This window comes from Ovis aries, chromosome 6 (assembly GCF_016772045.2).
Source record: "Ovis aries strain OAR_USU_Benz2616 breed Rambouillet chromosome 6, ARS-UI_Ramb_v3.0, whole genome shotgun sequence".
NCBI classification, from domain to species: domain Eukaryota; kingdom Metazoa; phylum Chordata; class Mammalia; order Artiodactyla; family Bovidae; genus Ovis; species Ovis aries.
In genome coordinates this window covers 116,136,673-116,158,718 of record NC_056059.1, presented here as the reverse complement: position 1 = coordinate 116,158,718, position 22,046 = coordinate 116,136,673, and the positions used below count along the sequence as shown (strand labels likewise).

The following is a 22,046-nucleotide window of genomic DNA, read 5'->3' as shown; positions in this document are numbered from 1 at the left end:
GTCCACGTGGGTGGGTGTGGCAAGGGCGCGGGAGTCACCTGGAAGGGCCCTGTGTTCCCAGGGAGAGAGCAAGGTGTTCAAGGCCAGGCAGAGGAGCCGTTGCAGTGCCGACTGGTGGTGGTGGTGGGGCCGGGCCCAGCACCCCGTCGCCCCCAGGTGTCGGGCAGGGTGGGTCCTGGCCTTGCGCCCGGCTGAGCGCTCAGCAGGGTGCCATAACCTGGGTGCAGGCTTGACCCTGGGGCACCTGCAGCCGGGCGCTGGGCTGAGAGAAGTGTGTCCCTCCGCCCCCACCCCCCAGCTAGGCGCTGGGCAGGCTTCCCCCTCCTGTTGCCTGGCCGCACTGGGCGGTGGGGCCTGGGTCACGGTCCTGGTTGAGCCTCTCTCTTACCCTCCCCGAGGAGCCCTCGCCACCATCCTGTACCCGCTGGGGGCTCAGCCCAAGGAGCACTGGACGGGACGGAAGCCCCCCGCCCTGGGGACTCGTACTGCCCTGCACCGAGTCCAGGGCCCCCCAAGGCACATCCAGTCCCCAGAGCGGGAGGGGCCTGCAGTCACTTCTCCAGGGGTCCCTATGGCGGGCGTAGTAACTCGGCTTCCATGGAAACCAGAGGCAAGTCACCCAGGCTGACAGGCCCACACCAGGGCCACGCCCTCCACTGGGCGGTGCAGAGGCCAGACCGCGAGCCCTCGGGGTGGCCCCGAGTCCCAGGAGCCCCTCTGCCCCTGTCCGTCCGCCCCGCAGCTACAGCCTTGGCGTGTCTCACCTGCTATAGCCCAGGTGAGGCAGGAGCCTCGGGCCAGGGACCCCCGGGGAAGCCCGCCTGGCTCCGTAGCGGGCTGCTGCCTGGGACGGCTGTGCAGGTCTCCCCAGCCTGGACCCCAGCCCCGCGTGCCTGCTGCAGGCGCCTCCCCGCCCCGGCCACCTCCTTTGCACTCTGTCCATTCAGCTGTCCCCTCTCCAGCAGTAGCTTGGCCCTTCTGTCCGGGCTGCAGAGGGGCACCCCACCCTGCGCACCTAGCTTCCTGGGCAGACAGGGCGGCTGCTGGACTTTCTCAGGGACACGTGGGTGCTCGGGGGTCCGGGGAGGGCAGCCCTCAGCCAGGGCTCTCTCCAGATCCCCCCTTCTAGCACAGCACCCTGGCCTTTCCCTGGGCAGGGTGGACCTGAGCGGACCTCCTGCAAGATGTCTCGGGCTCCCGTCTCCACCCGGCCAGCTCCCCGGCCTCCCCGGGGCTGACTGAGCTGGCCCAACACCCGTCCCCAGGCCCTGGCATGGGTGAGGACAACTCCAGCCTCCTGGCCTCTGGCCCTGGGTCTCTGCTGTGTGTCCGTCCCCCTTGCGTCCCCTTCTCCGTGTCTCTCCCGAGTGCCCCGCAGGTGGTCCATGCCACCTGACCTCTGGGTTTCTCCCAGTGGAAGCCACGGGCCGCTGGTGGCTGGTAGTACGACCCCTGCCACCTCTGCCAGGGCAGCCCTGCCCGCAGGTCTGCCTGCCTGGGTTCCGCGTGGCCCTCCCCAACTCCGCCTGTGCTGCCATGGGCTGGAGTCCTGGAACCCAGCAGGTGCTCAGTGGATCTGCAGAGGGGCTTTGAGCCGGCACCCCCCCCCCCCCATCGCAGACACACACGGGGGCCGGGGTCGGGGGGACTGCGGGCGAACCAAGGCTTCGGTTGGGCTGTCCCCTGACTTGCCCTTGGGGGCCCAGGCAGCCTCCACAGAAGGGCGCCGAGTGGGATGGGATTCCCAGGGCTGGTGGCCTTGTGAGGGCCCAGCAGGTCCAGAGGCTGAGGCCGGACAGTGACCCTGGGGGTGGCCGAGGGGTCAGGCTGCACCAGGGCCGTCGGGAGCCCTGCTGGCCCACCAAAGGAGGGTCCTTCTGCTGATGTGGAGCCTCGAGGCCCAGAGCAGACCAGCCACTGGCCGGGGTCTGCCCGGAGGGTCCTAGGAAGGGCTTTTGGGTCCCAGCTGCCGTGAGGGCTCCAGCAGGGTGCCCCCAGGGAGGGGCTGGCTGTGCCAGTCAGAATCACAGAATCCAGTCGGCCGGGGGCTGGGCCTGTGATCCCCAGGGCATTGAGGGGTGGGCACTGGGGTTCCGGCTCCGGCCGCACATGCAGGGTCTGGAGGACGTGGGACAGACGACTGGGGCCAGCTGGTGCCAGGAGCGAGCGTCGTGTACAGGGCAGCCTGGCTCCCTTGGAAGCAGCGGCCCTCGAGCTCTGGGGGTGGGGGGGTCCTCTGTGCTCTGCCCCTGCCAGGAGGGTCATGGGGAGGCCAGGAGGGTCATGGGGAGGCCAGGAGGGCCATGGGGAGGCCAGGAGAACAGTCGCCACGGGCAGGCCCTGGCACAGAGGCCGTGACACCTGCCCGCCCACCACTCAGGCTGGGCCCCGGACACTGAGTCACAGGCCTGGGGCTGCCGCTGCCTCCGAGGAGCAAGTCCGGGCGGCAGGAGGAACTTGGACTGCAGCCCCCCTCCTGAGACGCGCCCGTCCCAAGCTCGCGAGCTGCCTGGGTGCCAGAGGGCCTGCAGCTGGGGCCACCCCACTCACCAGCCTCTGTCCTCCTGGAGGGTCTGAGTAGGGCTTGACAGGAGCGGGCCGTGCCCCACGGTGTGTGTGGGCTCACAGGCCTCTTAACGCTCCAGACAGGTGCCCCAAATGGGGGCCAGCAACTGAGGAGCGCAGCTCTGCCCCTCCCCACTGCTCCAGATCCAGGGGCAGACCAGCCCCACCCCATGGCTTCCTGGCCCTGGGGGCCGACTGGCAAGCACGGGACAGGCTCAAACGGAATGTTTGTTGAATGACCAAAGAACTGATTGTCTGGGAGGAGCTTCCAGTCCCGGCTGCTCCGCGTGGACCCTGGGAGCCCTAGACAGGCCGCTTTCCTCGCAAACGTCTCCGCTTTCCACCCCTACCTTGTCACACTGCCCGAGTGGGACACTTGTGGCCGGGCAGCACCCCTGGGAGGTGTGAGGCTAACCCGCCATGGGGGCCCCTCCTGCCACCTCCCCACAGGCCGGGAGAGGCGGTCAGGGGAGCCGGACCCCGTGTTCCTGGGCTGGAGGCCCCTCCTCCAGCCTGTCCACTTGGGGCCGGGCCGGGGCACCTTCCCCCACACCCCAGACATCAGTGGGCCCTTGGCTCAGACTCACTGAGACCACCCCAGACACACTGTGCCCCGCCTACACCTGGCCCGACCGGGGCCTGGAGTCCCGCCTGTCGCCCTGAGCCTGGCGCCCGTCCTGGGGGTGAACCTGGGGAGCCCTGTGTTGGGACTGAGGCTGAAGCGCCCACCCAGTGCCCTGTGCCCTGCCCACACCCGCCTGACTCCGGGGACCACACCTCTGCCCTGCCAGGGCCCCACCCGGGACCAGCCAAGGGGACAGGGCAGTGATGACCACCAGGGGTGGTGGGCTGGGAGGTGTGGCTGCCCACCGCAGCGTCTGGAAGCTTCCAAGGCAGTCCCAGGCAGCCTGGAGCTCCTGGGGGTGAGGCGGGTACTTGGAGTCAGGGCCTGGCTGCTCTGCGCAGCAGGCAGGCTGGAGGAAGGGGCGCTCGGCCTGCGGTCTTGCTGGCGGAGCGGGAGAGCGTGGAGGTGGGCCCGAAGGGGCTCGGGGTCTGGGAGGCTGAGACGCCCCCAGTCAGCCCCCGGTAGGTGGACCACAGCGGAGCCAGGTCGGGAGGGCCCTGGGGGCCCCCTGTCCTGCCCTGGCCAGGGGGCCACGGCCCTGAGGAGCCAGCAGCGCTGCCCGTGGGTGCAGACCCCGAGTGCCTGCGGAGGGCCTTGCTCCCAGGGTCCAGCCCATCGCAACAGCCCCACCTGGTGCTCCGCGCTCCCGGGAGCCCCCGTCACGACCGCCTGCCCAATGCCCCTTGGCTGCAGACAGCCCCCCCAGGGAAGGAGAACAAGGGGGCGAGGGTGGGGCAGAGGGGAGCTGCCCTGCCTCTGAGCTCCTCCCGGAGGGACCCCCGCTGGGTGGGCCGTTCCCAGTCTCCTGGCTGCACTGGACCCAGGCAGGGAGCCCTGGGCGTCCCCTTGCCAGACGAGGGGCCCCGCTGGTCCCAGCACACCGAGCCCCCCAGGCCGGGCACCCCTAGACCCCGCCCCCAGCACTGAGGACCACAGCTGCCCTCACCGTGCCCGCTCTCCGGAGCCCACTGTCCCCCTCGGCCTGGGACCCTCCTCAGGGTACCTGCTGAGTGCTCCCCGGAGCACAGGCCAAGGGGCCCCAGGACGCACAGGGTGGAGGGGGTGGTGGTGCGGGAACCCCTTGGCAGGGTCTGAGCTAGGAGGGTGGCCAGGGTCTCCCGCCAGGGCGCACAGGCGGGTGATAGCCTCTCTCTTCTCCCCGTGACAGCAGGTGGGGCCCGAGGCAGCCGACGCCCCCCGGTCAGCACAGTCGTGGACGTGGACCGAGTCGCTGGCGAGCCACTGGGGCCAGCCGGCAGCATCCTGGGGGTGCGGACAGCCCCCTGGAGGCCACGGGCCAGCGGGGCCCCTACGTCGGCCCGCCCCGCCCCGAGCCCCGTCCCCGGGGGGCCCGCCAAGCCCAAGGCCAGCCCGCACCATGCCACCTTTGTCTGAGGCTGCCGCCTGCTGGCCCGTCCCTGCCGGCCAACTCTGCGGACCCTGCACCCGGGCTGCCGGCCGGGACACACACGCGTGGAGAGCAGTGGTCTTGAGGGAGGGCAGCTGAGCCCCTCGGGGGCCTCGGACAGGCCAGGTCAGCCACCCCCCGGCGGCCTGGCCTCAGATGCCCACCAGGGCCGGCTCAGAGGGCTGGTGGCCCTGCCCCTGCTGCTTGGCGCCCAGCCTTCCCACAATAAAGTGTCAGAGCGGACCCGACTGTCGGCCTCGTGCTGGGTCCTGGGGCACAGGCCCTCCCCCAGGGAGCTGTGGCCCCGGCATGTCACGGGGGGCCAGCTCAAGGGGGTGAGGTCAGAGGCGGGCAGGGAGACAAGGCTGATCAGAAGGGGGCGCGGGCCCAGCGTGTGGGCGGCTGGCTGAGGTCCTGCCCCGTCCAGGCCATGTCTTGTCTGCTTCACACCACCTGCCAGGGGCCCCGCAGGGTCGTCCTCTCAGGGCGGCCACCAATGGGGGTGGCGCTCTGCCTGGGGACCCCTCAGGCCACCCTGACCCTGGCCTCATTCAGACAAGTGGTCTGGCAAGGCCAGTCTGTGCAGTGACTGTGTCGGGGGAGCCCTGCCTGCCCAAGAAAGCCTGGGAAAAGGTGGCAGCCTGTGCCAAGGCCCTGAGGCAGGGGTCCGGAGGGGTGGGAGTGGCAGCCAGGCCCGGAGGCAGGGCACGGGGTGGAGGGAGGCAGAGATGGTGACACGGGCCCAGGTCCTAGGTGGACGGAGCCCGTGTGGGAAGCCCTGCCCACAGAGACGCCCTCCAGGCTTGCAGAAGGGCCCTAAGCCTCAGTGCCCCCGGGGCCACGGGGCTGTGCCCTGAGCTGAGCCCAAGGGCACCCACATGGAAGAGGGCCCAGCACCTACCACATCCAAGCTGGGTGCCCCCCGTTTCTGCGCTTCCTGTCTGCACAGAGGGCAAATGAGGGCCCAGAGAGGGCGATCTGGGGTGCCCACCAAGGCGGCTGCAGCGCCAGGCCAACCCCACCCTGGGCCAGCCCTTCCCTCCACCCCGTGTTGGCAGCTGAGCCGGCTCACAGGGATCGGGGCCCCCTGGCCTCCGTGACCCTCTCAAACTGACGAAGAGGGTCCCCGAGCAGCTCTGCTCACGGCTGCAGTCACAAGCCACAGGCCGCCTGGCGCAACGACTCCATGTCTGGGGGGCAACACCCCATCCCCGTTCATGGGTCAGGGAGCAAAGTGCCCCCAGACCAGGGCAGGGCCCCAAGCTGGGTCTCAGTGGGCCCAGATGCCTGGCCAGGGGCTCGGGATGGGGGAGGCAGGACGGCGCGGGTGGTCCTGGTCCTGGGCTTCCTGAGGCGGCGTCCCTGTGGGTCCAGGAGCTGTGGGGGGCAGGGGGCTGGGGGGAGGCCTCCTCCCTGCTCCCCTTGCACGGGGGCCCCATCCCAGGCTCACCTTGGGAGGGGACAGATGGAAACACTGTGGAGGGCGGCGGAGGTCCCTGTCCGGGGCCTTGTCCTTAACTCCCACCCCAGTGCGCATACGCTCCCCTGCGCCTGGCCTCCTGCCTGCCATGGGGCCGTGCCAAAGGGCCCAGCACATACAGCTGCTCTGGCTGGTACAGCTCATAAGCACACAGTGGCCAGCCCTCTGGCTGGGTGGGGACCGGAAGCTGGGGTTGGGGGGTCCAGGCCTCTTCCTTCCACGTCATCCTGGAAGACTTCCTGGAGGAGGCGTCTATGCTGAGCCTGGAGGACGCGGTCAGGTCCAGGAAGAGCATGGCGGAGGCAAGAGGGGACTGCTGGCCCAGGCAGGGTGAGCCGGGCGGCAGATACGGCAGACGTGCGGGCCTCCTGGCACGGGAGGCAGCCAGGGTTAATCATTTGCCGGCGGCCTTGACCCTCACCCTGCTCCCGCGTCCCGCTGCTCCTCACGCCAGCCCAGGAGGAGCCATGGGGTGCTGGGCCTGGGTCGCCAGCCCCTGCCCCCCGCCCAGGCCAGCCCTGCTGTTGCTGCTGCTGCTGCTGCTGCCTCACGGGGCACAGCCCCAGGCTGCCAGGGTGAGCGCTGACCCCAAAGCTCTGTGACCACAGGCTCCCCCGGGCCCACTCTGGGTCCTAGGGTGAGGTCAAGGCTGGGTGTGGACGGGGTGAGGGGCCCACCATGGGGAAAGTGGACCTTCGGTGCCGAGGTGGGCGTGTTGGGTGGGCCTGGGGGACAGGAGGCCGGGGGCTCCAACTTGCTGGTCCCCCGCCTGGGGGCTCAGGGGCTGGTCCCTGCCCTCTGGGCCTGTTGGGTCCACGTGTCTGAGGTTATGGGGGGCTCTGAAAGCCACACAGCTGCTCTCGTCTGACCCCAACCCCAGGATTCAAGCCTGGGTGGCAGTGATGCTGGTGTCCTGGCTCCTTGGACTGGGCGGATGGGGAGGGGACAGTATTCAGCTGAGGCCGGTGTCCCCTGGTCCCCACTCCAAGGCCTGAGGACGCTGACATGCAAATTGAGGCAGGTCCTCATGTGAGGGGCCCGCCCCACACCCCCCATCACAGCCCTCTCGGCCCTTCCCAGAGCCAAGGGGAGCCCCCAGGACACAACGCCACAGTGACTCCTGTGACCCCTGTAACCTCAGTGACCCCCAGCACTGCAGCCGTGGGAGCATCCCAGACAGAGGGGCCCCCTGGTGGAGGGCTCACCCCCCTGCCCTGGGGAGCCCCCTCCAACGGCCCTGGGGGCACAGGTGCGTTAGGAGGGCTTCTTGGAGGAGGCGGCAGGTGACCCCCAGACGGGGGTCTGGGGGGACCACCACAGCCCCGGGGGGTGGAGTGGGGTGGGTGATGGGGGTAGGGAGGTGTCCGGCGCAGGAGCTGTTGACCCCCATGTCCCCCCCCCAGCAGTGCTCACCGAGGCCGGGCAGCCCTGCAGGTTCCCATTCCGCTACGGCGGCCGCATGCTGCACTCTTGCACTGCAGAGGGAAGCGCCCACAGGAAGTGGTGGGTCCCGGTCCCCGCGCCCCCGAGTCCACCCTGGAGGCCCTCCCGCCCTCTGCCCTCCCGACTCCGGCCTGAGCCCAGCACGCAGCAGGTGGAGTGAACGAATGAGGGCCTGAGCGGGAGAGCGCTCCAGAGCGGCCAGCCAGCCAGCCTGAGTTGGGGTCGGGACGAGCTGGTCTCTGGGTGCCCTCCCCCATCAGCACCCGCCTCACCCCCAGGTGTGCCACGACTCACAACTACGACCGGGACAGGGCCTGGGGCTACTGTGTGCAGGACCCCGCTCCCCAGGGGGGCCCAGGTGGGTGCCTGGGGTCTGAAGCCGGGGGTGGGCGTGATCTCCTGTGGGGAGTCGGAGCTGAGCTGGGGTAGGGGCTCCTGTCCTGTCTGCGGCTCATTCTACTGCAGGCCTGGGGCCTGCAGGAGTGGGGAACACCCGCCCACCCACAAGGCAGGGTCCCGCCCTCTCTGGGGCCACAGAGCTGCTCTGGCTATTGCTGGGGCCTCGCCGCCCCCTGCTGGTCAGGCTGGGCCCTGCAGGTCCCCGTGCAGGGCGCTCCAGGGCCAGCGTGCTGCTTGTTGGGGTCCGGCTCTTGGGGTGTTGGATGCGGAGCCAGAGGCCTGCCTGCCCAGGCTTTGAGAGCTGGGCAGGGGTGGAGTGGGGAGGGCAGAGGCCTGCAGGGCACACATGCCCCGAGGAGCCTTAGAAGGGGCATCTTGAAGGCGGCAGGCCCTTGGCAAGCAGGGAGTATCACGGTGCGGGTGGGGGCCCAAAGCCTGCGGGACTCTGAGACAGCCCCCTCCCTTGCGTGTGTGCCCAGCCCCCCGGGACCCCTGTGCCTCTGGCCCCTGCCTCCACGGAGGCTCATGCTCCAGCACACAGGACCCCGAGTCACACCACTGCACCTGCCCTGAGGCCTTCACCGGCCAGGACTGCGGCACAGGTGAGTGGGGTGGCGGGGCGGCAGGGCGCTGGCCACAGGCGGGAGCAGCGGCTCACTGTGCCCCCTCCCGGCCCCCCCGCCCCTCCCACCCCCCGCCCCAGCAAAGTGCTTTGATGAGAGCCGCTACGAGTACCTGGAGCCGGGCGATCGTTGGGCCCACGTGCACCAGGGCCGCGTGGAACAGTGCGAGTGCTCGGGGGGCCAGGTCCACTGTGAGGGGACCCGCCACACAGGTACTCAAGGGTGCGGTCCGGCGGGGCGGGCCACGTCACTGAGCCTGCGCTCTGGGAAGGGCCACCAGAGAGGGGCACTGGGGCGGGAACCAGGCCTAGACACCCCACCCCCGCCCCTGGCTCGGGGCCGAGGCCTAGCTCCCAAGTGCTCCCCCCAGCTTGTCTGAGCAGCCCCTGCCTGAACGGCGGTTCCTGCCACCTGATCGTGGCCACCGGGACCACCGTCTGCGCCTGCCCCCCAGGCTACGCCGGGCGGCTCTGCAACATTGGTGAGTCACCCAGCCTGGAGCGGTGTGGGCCCCACGGCCACGGCCCAGGCTCACAGCACTCCCGCCGCCCACAGTGCCTGCCCAGCGCTGCTTCGTGGGGACCGGCACCGAGTACCGAGGCGTGGCCAGCACGGCGGCCTCAGGCCTCGGATGCCTGCCCTGGAACTCCGACCTGCTCTACCAGGAGTTGCACGTGGACTCCGTGGGTGCCGCAGCCCTCCTGGGCCTGGGCCCCCATGCCTACTGCCGGTCAGCACTGTCCCCATGGCCCTGACCCCTCTGCTCCGGAGGCCGCCCAGGGAGCGGAGCCTGCAGGAGCAGAGGCTGCTGGGGGTGGGGGGGGGTCAGGACCCCCCCCCCCAGCAGGCATCCCCATCTTCCCCCCTTGCCTCTAAGGGGCTCTGACCCCCGCCCACCCACTTGTCCCTGTCCACCAGGAACCCAGACAAGGACGAGAGGCCCTGGTGCTACGTGGTGAAGGACAGCGCCCTCTCCTGGGAGTACTGCCGCCTGGCGGCCTGCGGTGCGCGCAGCTGGAGGTGGTCTCGGGAGGAGCAGGGTGGGCACCGGGCTGGCCCCACCCCCACTGGGGCCTCCTCACTCTACCCCCATGCCCGGCCACCTCTCCCCAGAGGACCACAGGCACATCTGAGAGATGGGGAGACTGAGGCTCACCACAGCAGGGCTGGACCAAGGCCACGCAGTGGGTCAGCACCAGAGGTCAGGGGGCCCAGGCATTCTGCACTGTGCCCGGACGGTCCCCACGGACACGGATAGCTGGGTGTCCCTGAGGTCAGCCCCTGTAGGGTAGGCGGTTCCAAGAGGCCAGCCTGCCCTCTGGCCCCATTGCCCCAGGGCTCTCTGACCCATCCAGGGTTGGCTCTGGGGTCCCAGGCTGCTGGAAGGGACAGGAACCCCTGCCAGGCCTGCTGGGCCACCTTGGCTCTGCAAAGCCTGTGATCAGGCACAGTTCTCATCCTGCAGATGAGAAAAACAGGCTCAGAGTAAGTCCTGTGCCCACCCCTCCAAGGGCAGAGCTGGGCCTGAGCACGGCTCTTCTTTCAGAGGAGCTGCCTAGGCTGGGGCTGGAGGCAGGTGAACCACTGGAGGCCTAGAGAATCCTGGACACAGCCAGGACCTGCGGCGTGATCCAGTGATCTGTGTCCACAGAATCCCTTGCCAGGATTCAGCCCCCGCCCACCGAGGCCCTGCTGACCCTGTCTGGGCCCGAAGCCGCTGGACCAGCTGGACGCCAGACCTGCGGCAAGAGGCACAAGAAGAGGACCTTCCTGCGGCCCCGCATTATCGGCGGCTCCTCCTCGCTGCCCGGCTCCCATCCCTGGCTGGCCGCCATCTACATCGGGAACAACTTCTGTGCGGGGAGCCTCGTCCACACCTGCTGGGTGGTGTCTGCCGCCCACTGCTTCTCTAACAGGTGAGCGGCCCTGGGTCCCAGTGTCCACGATCCATCCCGGTGTCCCGCCTCCAACCATCCACCTTTCCGCCCGCCCGCCCGCCCGGCCCTACACGCGGCGTTCCGGCTCCACCGCCAGCCATCCGCGCACACGCCCGCTGCTCCTAAGCATCACCCGCGCGTCCCCGCCTTACCCGTGTAAGCCCCGTCCTTCGGTCCCTCCGCTCCCCGTAGCCCCTCTGACTCAGGTGGGGCTCCGCGCTCAGCTCGGTGCTGGGCCGGGAGACTGCGGGAGCCGCCGCGCTCCTGCCCCGGGGCGCGGTTCCCAGTCTGTCCCGGTGGCCGGTCCTCTCCCGGGAGCTCCCTGGTCTGGAGCTTGGGGCGCGGCGGGGCGGGGCGGGGCGGGGCGTGGCGGGGCGGCGCGCCTGCGCAGCAGGACGGTGGGCGTGGCGGGACGGGGCGTGGCGGGGTGGCGCGCCTGCGCGGCGGGCGGCGGGCGTGGTCGGCCCTGAGGCCCCGCCCCTTCCGGCCCCGCCTCTGCCCAGAAGGAGCAGGTGGCCCCATGTAGGGGCCCGGCGAGGATGGCTGGGCTGGCGTCCGGGGTCGGGGTCAAGGGTGTGAGGCCCACGACCACAACCCAGGGGTAAGAGCAGTGAGCTCAGAGCCGGGAGAAGCCTGCCCATCCACTGCTCCTAAATTCTCTGCCTTGAGGGGAAGGGGCTCTCTCGGGGCGGGGGGAAGGGTCCAGTGTCATCCCAGGGGTCAGGGGCTTGTGGCATGCTGGGGTCTGGCTGCGTGAGAGTCCGAAATGAGCACCCCCCCCCCCCAGTCACCCTAAGGACTACACCGCGGGGGTGTGCAGTTGGCACCAGCCCTGTGCTGAGTGCTTGTGGCCTGGGCTGCTCCCTTCCCCGCTGGACCTGTGGAACGCCCCCTGGAGCCTCCCCTGTACGCAGTGGGGTGGGGGTGGTTAACACACTGGAGGACGGGAGCCAGCATCTCTCCTTACATTAGGGGAGGGGCCCAGCCGGGTGAAGGTACCCACCCTCTGCGGGTGGGGGCCCAGAGCAGTGGTCCCAGGCCTGGGCCAGGCAGGTGGCTGCAGCAGGGTGTTCATGGGCAGGTGTGATGGGGGCCAGCGGGTGAGAGGAGTGCTCAGGCTCCTGGACCCCTGGGTGACTTCATAGGAAGCACTGCTTGCAGGCCAGGGGCCCCGGGCAGAACCGTGCCCCAGCCTGGACCTGAACCAACTTGGGCCCCATTCAGCACCGAGCCCACCTGGACACATGAGAGGCCCCCGGCTCACTCTGGCCTTCTTAGAGGTGGTGCTGCCAGGACTGTGGGTGTGGCCGTAGCTCGCCACGCCCCACCACACTACAGCCCGCTGCACCCCTGCTCAGGTCTCCCCAGGGTTTGGGGGCGGGGCCCTGCACAGTGTCAGAGGAGGGGCGAGCCGGCCTCAGGGTTAAGGGTCGTGAAGCCACCAGCCCCCTGCTGCACAGCCCCCCCAGGGAGAGCGTCTCCGTGGTTTTGGGCCAGCACTTCTTCAACCGCACCACGGACGTGACACAGACATTTGGCATCGAGAAGTACATCCCGTACCCGCTGTACTCGGTGTTCAACCCCAGTGACCACGACCTCGGTGAGGCTCCGCCCGGGGCGTGTGCGGGGAGCCGCACCAGGCTGGCCTGGGGGAGTCCTCAGACTCTTCCAGGAGGGATGGGAGAGATGGGGGCTGGGGGAGGGCGGAGGGAGGGAGAAGGGGAGGAGGAGGGGGAAGGTTGTCTGCAGTTCCCTCTGGGGCCTCCCAGGACACAGCCGCACGGCCCGCGGGCTGTACCCGTGTGACTCCGTGGCTACCTTCGGCTGTCATGGCCCCTGCGCGGCAGGCTGACCTCCGACCTCTCTCCCACCCAGTCCTGATCCGGCTGGAGAAGAAAGGGGAGCGCTGCGCCGTCCGCTCCCAGTTCGTCCAGCCCATCTGCCTGCCCGAGCCCAGCAGCCCCTTCCCCGCGGGACACAAGTGCCAGATAGCGGGCTGGGGCCATCAGGATGAGAGTGAGTTCGGGCAGGGGGCCAGGGCCATGCCCCCAGGAGCGGTGGCCCAACCCAGCCTGAGCACCCCCACACCCCGTGTCGGCCTGCAGACGTGAGCGGCTACTCCCCTTCGCTTCGGGAGGCACTGGTCCCCTTGGTCGCGGACCATAAGTGCAGCAGCCCTGAGGTGTATGGGGCCGACATCAGTCCCAACATGCTGTGTGCCGGCTACTTCGACTGCAGGTCGGACGCCTGCCAGGTTAGCCTGGACAGCCCGCCGACCCGGAGCTTGGAGCCGAAAGGGGTCCACCTTGAGAATCTGCATCCCAGGGCAGCTCTGGACTCCTGTGGAGGCACTTTGAGGGTTGGGGTGCGGGAGGCTGGGGTGAGGGGGAGTGGGCGGTTTCTGGGTGGGTCTCAGGCCCTAACGGGCCGCTCTGCACAGGGGGACTCCGGCGGGCCACTGGCCTGCGAGAAGAACGGCGTGGCCTACCTGTACGGCATCATCAGCTGGGGCGACGGTTGTGGGAGGCTCAACAAGCCTGGCGTCTACACCCGCGTGGCCAACTACGTGGACTGGATCAACGACCGGATTCGCCCCCACAAGCGACCCACGAATCCCTCCTGAGCCCCCCTCTACCCCGGGGCCTTGTGTCCTGCTCTTCCCTCCTTGCTGCCAATAAAGATGTTTCCAAGACCCCCCATACACACACACTGCCGGCCCCTCTGCCCAAGCCCCCCAGCCCTGCCTTTCCTCCCAGGCCATGACCCCCCACCCAGCTTTGTGGATGACGGGCCCTTGGGGCTGGGGTCCCCCCGAGCCAGCCCCCAGCTGCCCTTTCGCAGTGGAGAAGGGAGCCTGCGGCCCCACCGGGAGGGGTCTGGCTCCACGGCCTGTAGACTCAGGTCAAGAGATGCGGCTGGGACCTTCTTCCCAGCCAGACTGCTCTCAGACCCTCCTCTGCCCTGCCCTGCCCCCCACACTCCGGCCACCCCGGCCTCCCTGTGTTCATGAAACTGAGCAGGCCCCTTGCTCGCCCTGCTCCTACTACTGCTTAGAACATTCTGTCCCGTGCTGCCCCGCCCCCTCCACTCAGCCTTTTGACGTACTAGGAGGCCTGGTGGAGGCCTGGGGAGGTCCTTTCCAGTTCCTCCCGTCGTCACACACACAGGTGGGCACGGACCCCTCCCGTCTCTGCCCCGTCTCAGTCAGGACGGCGTTCAGACCTGACTGATGGGGCTGCAGACCTTTGCTTCGCTCCCATAGCGGGAAGTCCAGGGGTCAGCCACAGCCCCTTTATCAGGAGAGGACGGGTTTCCGCAGGGACCCCTCCTCCAGCAGATTTTGTGTTTCGCTCTGTCTGCCCGAATAGGGTCTCGTGGCCACACCAGCTGCTGGGGAGGCTGGGAGGGCAGGGAACAGAGTTGTCGGGACAAGATCAGACATTACCAGGATGGCGCCTGGCCCCCTGGCAAAGCCAGAGGAATAGAGGTGACCACAGTGGGCGCTGCTGCCCCAGCGTGTGGGTGGGGCTTAGAGCCTTCAGTGGGCTGGAACTCGTGTGGGCCACAGCTGGGGTGGTAGAGGCCGGTGCTGGCACCCCGGCCCCCGGAAGGCACAGCAGCTCCCACTGGTGGGCCTGGGGCCTCTGACCGCCCGTTCTCGGCCTCCAGGAATGCTGTGGCTTCAGTGCCCCCAGACCTTTGCTTGGTGTGAGCTCTCCCCAACCCTGTTCCCTGCGGGTGTGGAGTGTGGAGCCGTTAAAGAGGTGATGTGCGTCTGTAGATAGTCCGACGACTATCGGACTTGCATTCTTGGAGCGAGCTGTGCTGAGTCAGGGAGGGAGCCAGCTACCTTCTGTGGGCTGCTCCGGACTTCCTCCCCACGTCGCGCTGTGCCCCGTCCGCTGACCCCGACGGGCTGCATCAGTGGGCTCCTGTGCCCTCGGGTGGGGGGAGCCCAGCAGGAGATCAGGGGAGAGGGGAGCGTGAGATTGGGCTGCTGGTTTCCCTGGCTCCCTCTTCTGGGATGACCTCAGGGTTACAGGTTGGATTGTGTCCTCCCCAGGTTCATAGACTGGAGTCCGAACCCCCAGGACCTCAGAATGTGACCTGATTTGGAAAGAGGGTCTTCGGAGAGGAGGTCACATTAAGATGAGATCGTCGCAGTAGGCCCTGATCCAATATGACTGTGTTCCCGTAAGAAGGGAAGTCATGCTCACAGAGACACACATGGGAGGAAGGTGATGTGAAGAGAAGCAAGGGGGAGACGGCCATCCACGGGTGAGGCCGGAGGCCTGAGCAAGTCCTCACGATGGCAGGAAAGACCCAGCCCTGCTAACATCCTCATCTTGGACTTCGGGCCTCCAGGACAGTAGACAATTTCTGTTGGTTAAAGCCCCAGTCTATGGTGCTTTTTGGAGTAGGAAATGGCAACCCACTCCGGTGTTCTTGCCTGAAGAATCCCAGGGACAGAGGAGCCTGGTGGGCTGCCGTCTATGGAGCTGCACAGAGTCGAACACGACTGAAGCGACTTAGCAGCAGCAGCAGCAGCTGTGGTGTTTTGTTCTGTATCCCAGCAAAGGGTACACCCAGATCCCTTACCTGAAGGTCGCAAGGTGTAGATCATGCCCCTTCGTGGTTCAGGGACCCCACCCCCAGGTCTTGAGGCAGTTGCCCGTCTCTCTAACTAGCCCAGGGCTACACAATCACAGCGGGCTTCCCTGGTGGCTCATACGGTAAGGAATCTGCCTGCAATGCAAGAGACGTGGGTTCAATCCCTGTGTCAGGAAAATCTCCTGGAGAAAGGAATGGCAACCCACTCCAGTATTCCTGCCTGGAGAATCCCATGGACAGAGGAGCCTGGCGGGCTACAGTCCATGGGATTGCAAAGAGTCGGACACAACCGAGCGACTCACACACACACACATACAGTCACCACCGCTGGTGGTTCCCTCCAAGGCCACAGCTTTGTAAGCAGATCCTCTCTGAATTGTCCTAACACGTCAGCAGCTGGGACCCTGGCCGACACACACTGACCTTTTTAGCAGCTTCTTCAGAATTTGCTTTTATTGTGTTTAGCGTTTTGCATTTATGTTTTCGAGTGAGATTGGCCTGTAATTTTCCTTTCTTACGCTTTGAATGACTGTCTGCAGGGCTTCCCTCAGACCTCACAGAGTGAGTTTAAGAGACTGCCCCTTCTTTCCCGGTCCACCGGAGGGCTGTAGACAGCCAGTCGTCCGTTCCCCCAGAGTTTGGTAGCATCTCCTGAGATCCCTGGCCCTGTTCTCTCTTTCTTCTTTCTTTATGGGCTCTGCTGGGTCTTTGTTGCCTCAAGGGCTCTTCTCTGGCTGTGGTCCCCGGGCTCTAAAGCACGGGCTTAGTGGTCGCGGTTCCCGGGCTCCACTGCTCTGTGGCGTGTGGGATCTTCCCAGATCAGGGATGGGACCCATGTCTCCTGCGCTGGCAGGCGGAGCCTTTACCACTCGGCCGCCAGGGAAGCCCCCCGGTGTCTTATTTACGGGATGATGTTTAACTACTGAATCATTTTTTTCGTAGTTTGGGGCTTGCTGGGAATTCTGTTTCTTCTTGAGCTAGTCTAGGAGGCTGCACTTTGGTGAGTTTCTGTCCGCGTGTCCACGGTCATCGCCACGGCATCGCTCATGCTGTGCTCTCCGCGTGTCATCTCACACGTATTGTTGGCTATTTCCTGTCAGCACTTGGAAGGTATTCCGCTGGCTTCTGTTCCTACTGTTGGGAAATCTGCTTTAAATGGAATCGTGGGGACGTCCCTGGCGGTCCGGTGGTTAGGACTCCGCGTTTCCGATGCAGGGGGCACAGGCTCCCTCCCTGGTTGTGAAAGTAAGATCATACAATCCATGTGGCCAAAAAAGAAAAAATCGAATTGTGGATTCTGTTTCTTCTGACATCACTTTCCCCTGTGATGCTCAGCGCGTGAGTGTTCGTCTCCGACGTGCTGTGCTCTCACTCAGGATGCGCGGCGGGGGGGCCTCTCTCTGTCTCCTTGTGCCTGCTGTGTGCCGACCCCTGCTCAGCTTGGACGCTTGCTGGTGCCCTTGGCCGTGGTAACTCGGGGTCCAGGCTCCTCCTCTGCAGAGTCTTCCAGTGTCGCACGAGGCTTGGAGTCTGCCACAGACACTCGGTATCAGACTGCTCTGGTGTCACGGCTCAGTTCACTTCAGTCGCTCAGTCGTGTCCGACTCTTTGTGACCCCATGGACTGCAGCACGCCAGGCCTCCCTGTCCATCACCAACTCCCAGAGCTTGCTCAGACTCATGTCCATTGAGTCAGTGATGCCATCCAACCATCTCATCCTCTGTCGTCCCCTTCTCCTCCTGCCCTCAATCTTTCCCAGCATCAGGGTCTTTTCAAATGACTCAGCTCTTCACATCAGGTGGCCAAAGTACTGGAGTTTCAGCTTCAGCATCAGTCCTTCCAGTGAACAGCCAGGACTGATCTCCTTTAGGATGGACTGGTTGGATCTCTTTGCAGTCCAAGTGGCTCTCGAGAGTGTCACAAATGATACCCAAACTCGTGACGCATAGGCAGCCATGTACTCAGCTCGCGATGCTGGGCCTGTCTGTCCCTGGCTTTGCTCACGGGGTGGTTCTCGTGGCCTGGGTTGTATGTGGGTCATCGGAGGGTCTTAGGTGGTTCTGCCCTTGGGGGCTGACTGGCTTTTGCCTGGGGTGGCAGGGTGACTGGGACACACATCTGCTGTCATCTGGCAGGCTACCTTGGGCCCATTCACGTGGTGGAGGCCGGGCTCAAAAGAAAGAGTGGATGTGAGTGTCCCCGTTGCATTTCACTCGTCAAAGCTGGGGTAGACAGACGCACCCCAGCTCTCAGTGGAAGGAGGTCACATGTCAAGGGGCGTGCAGGCCAGAGACGCTGTAGTGTTTTCAATCTTCCATGCTCTCTGTACCCGTCTGCTGGGACTGCTGGGACAGAAGGCCACAGGTTGGGGAGCTCATGTGATAGACATTCATTTTCTCGTGGTTCTGGGGGTGAATTCACGATCCAGTGAGGTGGGTTTCTGGGGAGACTCCCCTCCACGCCTTCCTGCTGTTGTCCTTACGTGGCCTTGCCCTGTGCACGTGCTGAGACACACACAGAAAGAGAGAGAGAGAGCTTCTCCCTCTACTTAAAAGGCCGCAGTCCTATGGGATCAGCGCCCCACCCTTAGGACCTCATTTGACCTTTGTTGCCTCCTTAGAGATCCCAGCTCCAAACACAGTCACCTTGAGGCTAGGGCCTCAACAGGTGGATCAGTGGGCACATAGATGGGTCCATAACACCCTGTCTCACCACGTGGTGAATGAGGAGTGTAGGAGATTGCAGGGCTGGGAGGTGGCGGTCATCACTCTGCTGGCCACAGCTCCTTCATGTGGCCCCGCCTACCTGGGGGGAGCTGGGACCTGCAGGGGCGACACAGGGAGTCACCAGGGTGGAGTCAGGGAGTGTTTGCCACGATCAGCTGCTGCGTGTTCTTCTCCAGCCTCACTGAGCAGCTGGAGACACGAGGCGAGGCAGCCCGTCCCCGGTCCCCACGTCCTCTTGTGTTTGTAAACCTCATGATCACCCTGAAAGACGCTCACACACGTCCCCTCATTCAGGTGTGTGCTCAGCTGCTCAGTCGTGTCTGACTCTTTGCCAGCTGGTGAACTGCAGCCCGCCAGGCTCCCCTGTCCATGGGATTCTCCAGGCAAGAATACTGGCGTGAGCTGCCATTCCCGTCTCCAGGGGATCTTCCCGACCCAGGGATCGACCCTGGGCCTCCTGCGCTGCAGGCAGATCCTTGAGCCACCAGGGGTCCTTCAGGAGCCCATCATCACAACGTCGGGCCGGGAGAGGAAACAGGCCAGAGAAGTCGTGCGACGGTTAAAGTTCACTTGGCTGTCGAGTGTCAGGTGCCACGTCGGGCGGCAGGTCCCGCGGCTGCAGAGCCACTGGTGGGGTGACCGTGCCCTGTGGCCATGGGGTCCAGCCGTGGTGGCAGTGTCCTCGGCAGTGACGTCCAGCAGCAGCGCCCGCGGCTGTGTGATCAGCCGGCTCTGCCCCATGGTGGTGGTGGGCTTCTTGGAAGCCCGTGGCCTATGGCTGTGGAGGCCGGCCGGGCAGTGGTGCAGAGCTGGGGTGGCGTCGGGTCTCCGGAGCATGGCTGTGCCCCTCGCCTCCTGCAGCTCCTGCTGCTGATCCCTGCCTGCCCTGGGTTCCACCTGAGGCCTGACGATCTTCCCACAGATTCCTTCCCACTTCAGTGACCAGAGTCAGCTTCTGCCACTTGCTACCAGCGACTCTGGTGCCACAGCTGAGGGAACTGTCTGAGTCTGCTTAGGCAGCTATGACAGAAACAACAGATGCGGTTCTCAACAGCTGCTGAGGCCGGAAGTCAGAGATCAGGGTGCCAGCCTGGTTGGGGTCTGGGGTGGGGGCCCTCTTCCGGGCGTGCAGATGGCTGCCTCTGGCTGTGTCCTCAGGGTGGGTGGGGAGAAAGATCACGTCTTCTCACGAGGACTCTAATCCTGTTCTGGGGACTCCTCCCTCACGACCTTATCACCCCCCAAAGACCCTGCTTCTTCGTACCATCCCCTTGGGGTTGGGCTTCAACGAGAATTCGGGGGCTGGGGACACAAGCATGATGCACAGCAGGAGCTTAGCAACGGGAGGCCAGGGTCCCCCGCCCCAGGTCCAGAGCGAGCCAGGCTGGGAGGCGGTCCCGCCTCTCAGTCGCTGGCGATGGGTGGGGGGCAGCGGGCGGTGGGCGGTGTCTGTTCCCACAGCAGCCCACATTTTCTGGGGCCCGTGTGGGAGCAGGTGCAGCTGCCGGGCATGGCAGGAGCCTGGGTCGGGGCCAGTGCTGCGGAATGCGGCAGGGCACCGCCCCTCCCTGCGGAGATGAGCACGTGCCAGGCGCCTGGGACGGCAGATGTGCTGGTGGCCCCCAGCGCCACTCGGCTCGCTGCCGGCTGTCCTGGGCCAGCGGCTGGGGGGCCTGAGATGAGCGGGCAGCTGCCCTGCAGTGGCGGTGCCCCTGGAGGAGGGGAGAGTGAGGTGCCTCCTGGGCCTGGGATGACCCTGCTCCGCATCGCACCCTGGGCACGCATTCCCGGGACATTCAAACCGAGCTCATCGCCCCCACCCAGGGCCCTGCCTTCTCATATTCCCAGGGACAACAGGGATGGGGTGCACAGAGAGGACGGACTTGGCCCTCTCTGTGCGCAGCATGGTGGTGGCTGAGCTGGGACCCCAGCCCAGCGGTCTTCCCGCCGGTGCGGCCCCCATGCTCTGCTCAGGGCTCAGCCAACTGGGGTCAGTCCTGGAGGTGCCTGCGGTTCTGAGTGTTAGATCCTCCTCTGTGAGAGGCAAGACCTGGACAGGATGACGACACGCATCCGCGTTCCTACCCGTGCGGACTTCAGGGTAACAGGACACTGCAGAGCCTTCCCCCTTCCTCCCAACCAGATCCTCAGCCGCCTCAGGGTGGGACCCCGGCTGGGGCACACTGCTTCTCTTTGCTTTTCAGAGTGCCGGCCTGTCTTTGCCACTGGCCCCGGGGCCTCGTCGATGCTCCTAAAGGCGTGAGTGTTGGAGGTCGTCTCAGAAACGGGGGCTGAAGTCTGAGAAGTGGACCCACCTGGGTTCCCAAAGAACCTGGGCAGCTGACCAGGGGATGTGGGCGGAAGGACGGAAAACCCGAGGCTCAGAGCTCCCCCGCTGCAGTGGGGGCTCTCTCGCGGGCTTTTACGGAGCAGCCTGGAGGGATGGACCTCCCCAACCCTAGCAGCCAGTGGCGGGGCGTGTAGGTCTGGGACCAGACTCAAGACTGGGGCACTGTGGCCCCACTAACCGCCGGGAGCAGTCTGCACCAAAGTCCTTGCTGCCAGGGGACAGGAATGAACCCCCCATCCTCCTGCCTACGGAGCAGGGGTGGTCTGAGGGGTTGGAAGGGAGCAGGGAGCAGGCAGGAGAGCTGGGTTGGAGAGTGAGGCGACGTCCTGGCCAGAGCTGACTGTGGTCCGTGGTGTCCGGTGACAGCTCAGTGGTGGTGGGAGGGACAGGTGCGCGAGGGTGAAGCCAGCTTAGAGGAAGGCACACTGGCAAACGGGGGCCCACCCGGGGCGGATGCCTCTTCCGGGGGTCGTTTCCTTTGCTTTCGGAAGGGGGGACCGCCTCCCCAGCCAACCCCACCGGGGTGAGCAGCGTCGGAGCCCCAGGATCCGAGCCTCGGCAGCGCGCAGTCCCAGAGGGCAGGGCGCTCAGGTGGCCCCAGGTGCCCGGGGGGCGCATCGCCCAGGCCGGGCGCGGGTGGGGCAGGACCGGCGGGCTGGCACCTCGGCCCCGCCCGCCGCGTGCGCCGCCCCGCCCGCCTCCCCGCCGGCCGGCGCACGGCGCTCGCGGAGCTATTTTGAAAGTGACCCTGGGCCGGGCGGCCCGCGGGGCGGCGGGCGGGGCGGCGGGGCGCGGGGACCATGATAGAAGATGACCGAGGCGGCGCTGGTGGAGGGCCAGGTCAAGCTGCGGGACGGCAAGAAGGTCGGGGCCGCGGCGGGCGCGGGGCGGGGCGCGCGCGGGCGGCGGCTCACGCTCCCTCTGTCCCCGCAGTGGAAGACTAGGTGGCTGGTGCTGCGCAAGCCTTCGCCGGTGGCAGGTGAGCGGGCGCGGGGCGCCGGCGCGGGGTCGGGGGGGGCCCGCGCGCGCGCGCGATCGGCCGCCGGCGGCCTCCTGCGTGCGCCCGGTAGGCCCGGAGCGCCGGCCAGCTCGCCCGAAATAGCCGGCGGCGGGCGCCCCGGGGCGAGGGCTGTAACCGGAGAGCGCCCCGGCCTCGGCCTGCGGGGACCCTCCCGGCGCCCCGACTCGGCCCGGAGCCCCTACGTCGTCTCAGACCCCAGATCCCTCGGCCGACCCCGCCTTGGCAGGAGGGCTGACCAGACCTCAGAGGGACCTGGTGGGGTTGAGGGGGTTAGGAGACCGGAGGGCTGAAAGGGCCTGAGCCTGTTCTGGCCCCCTCCCCCATGGCGACGCAGGGAGCATCCCAGAAAGTCCCCGCCCAGTGGGGACTGAGCTGTGTCACTGACCCCAAATCCAGATGGGGTGTCCGGCCGGATTGACCCCAGGCGCCACCCCCTCCCCTTGCCCAGGTGGAGCTGAGGCCTGACTGCCCTGGAACAGAGAGAGGGGAAAGAGACCTCCTCTGGGGATGTGTCCTGGGAACCCCCCCAGTCCCAGCTCCCTGGGAGGAGGCTGGACAGGCACGTGGAGCTGGGCATCTCCAGCCTTGGTCCTCAGCGAGCGGCGGCGACCCAGAGGCTCTGGGCCGGTTGGCTGCAGCTGTTCCCGGAGACAGGTGCCCTGGAGCTGGCCCAGGCCCCCAGGGGTCTGTGTGCACTGCTGGGGGCGTGTGTGCACGCTGCCTCACACGTGCGAGGCTGTCGGTCTTCCGGCACGCCTGGGGGTGTCTGGCAGTTCCCAAGGAGCTCCCCTCCTCATCCGTTGGCCGAGCCGGCTCTGGGAGCAGCACGGTTGCGGTTGCGGGGCAATGGCCTGTGTT

General features: G+C 66.8%; 3 protein-coding genes across 11 annotated transcripts in view; all 3 read left to right on the top strand.

Annotated features, from left to right (window-relative positions):
- Positions 1-4,846, top strand: part of RGS12 (regulator of G protein signaling 12) — a 123,439-nt gene extending 118,593 nt beyond the window's left edge. The window contains exon 18 of one of the 2 annotated variants that reach the window (XM_042251687.2): positions 4,362-4,846. In XM_042251687.2, the coding sequence (XP_042107621.1) occupies positions 4,362-4,585 (224 nt within the window). In that variant the 3' untranslated portion in view covers positions 4,586-4,846. Of the gene's footprint in view, positions 1-4,358 lie in introns of both variants that reach the window. The other variant, XM_027971273.3, reaches the window with a different exon arrangement.
- A 1,482-nt stretch (positions 4,847-6,328) lies between these two features.
- On the top strand, positions 6,329-17,944 carry HGFAC (HGF activator). Of its 8 annotated transcripts, none has more exons than XM_027971275.3 (14): positions 6,329-6,653; positions 7,159-7,327; positions 7,485-7,581; positions 7,800-7,879; positions 8,400-8,522; positions 8,624-8,755; positions 8,914-9,024; positions 9,099-9,273; positions 9,462-9,547; positions 10,195-10,459; positions 11,941-12,080; positions 12,356-12,496; positions 12,586-12,734; positions 12,921-13,181. In XM_027971275.3, exons 1-14 carry the CDS (start codon positions 6,333-6,335, stop codon positions 13,101-13,103), a joined length of 2,172 nt encoding a protein of 723 aa, XP_027827076.3. In that variant the 5' UTR covers positions 6,329-6,332; the 3' UTR covers positions 13,104-13,181. The 8 variants fall into 8 exon arrangements, with proteins under 8 accessions (XP_027827076.3, XP_042107623.2, XP_060273681.1 ...); XM_042251689.2 differs by having other exon boundaries at positions 9,462-9,583; XM_060417698.1 differs by having other exon boundaries at positions 9,462-9,583; positions 11,839-12,080.
- Positions 17,945-20,969: 3,025 nt separating this feature from the next.
- DOK7 (docking protein 7) overlaps positions 20,970-22,046 on the top strand; it is a 35,022-nt gene continuing 33,945 nt past the window's right edge. Inside the window, exons 1-2 of the mRNA XM_027971272.3 lie at positions 20,970-21,031; positions 21,101-21,146. Coding sequence (XP_027827073.2) covers positions 20,978-21,031; positions 21,101-21,146 — 100 coding nt within the window. The 5' untranslated portion in view covers positions 20,970-20,977. The remainder of the gene's footprint in view (positions 21,032-21,100; positions 21,147-22,046) is intronic.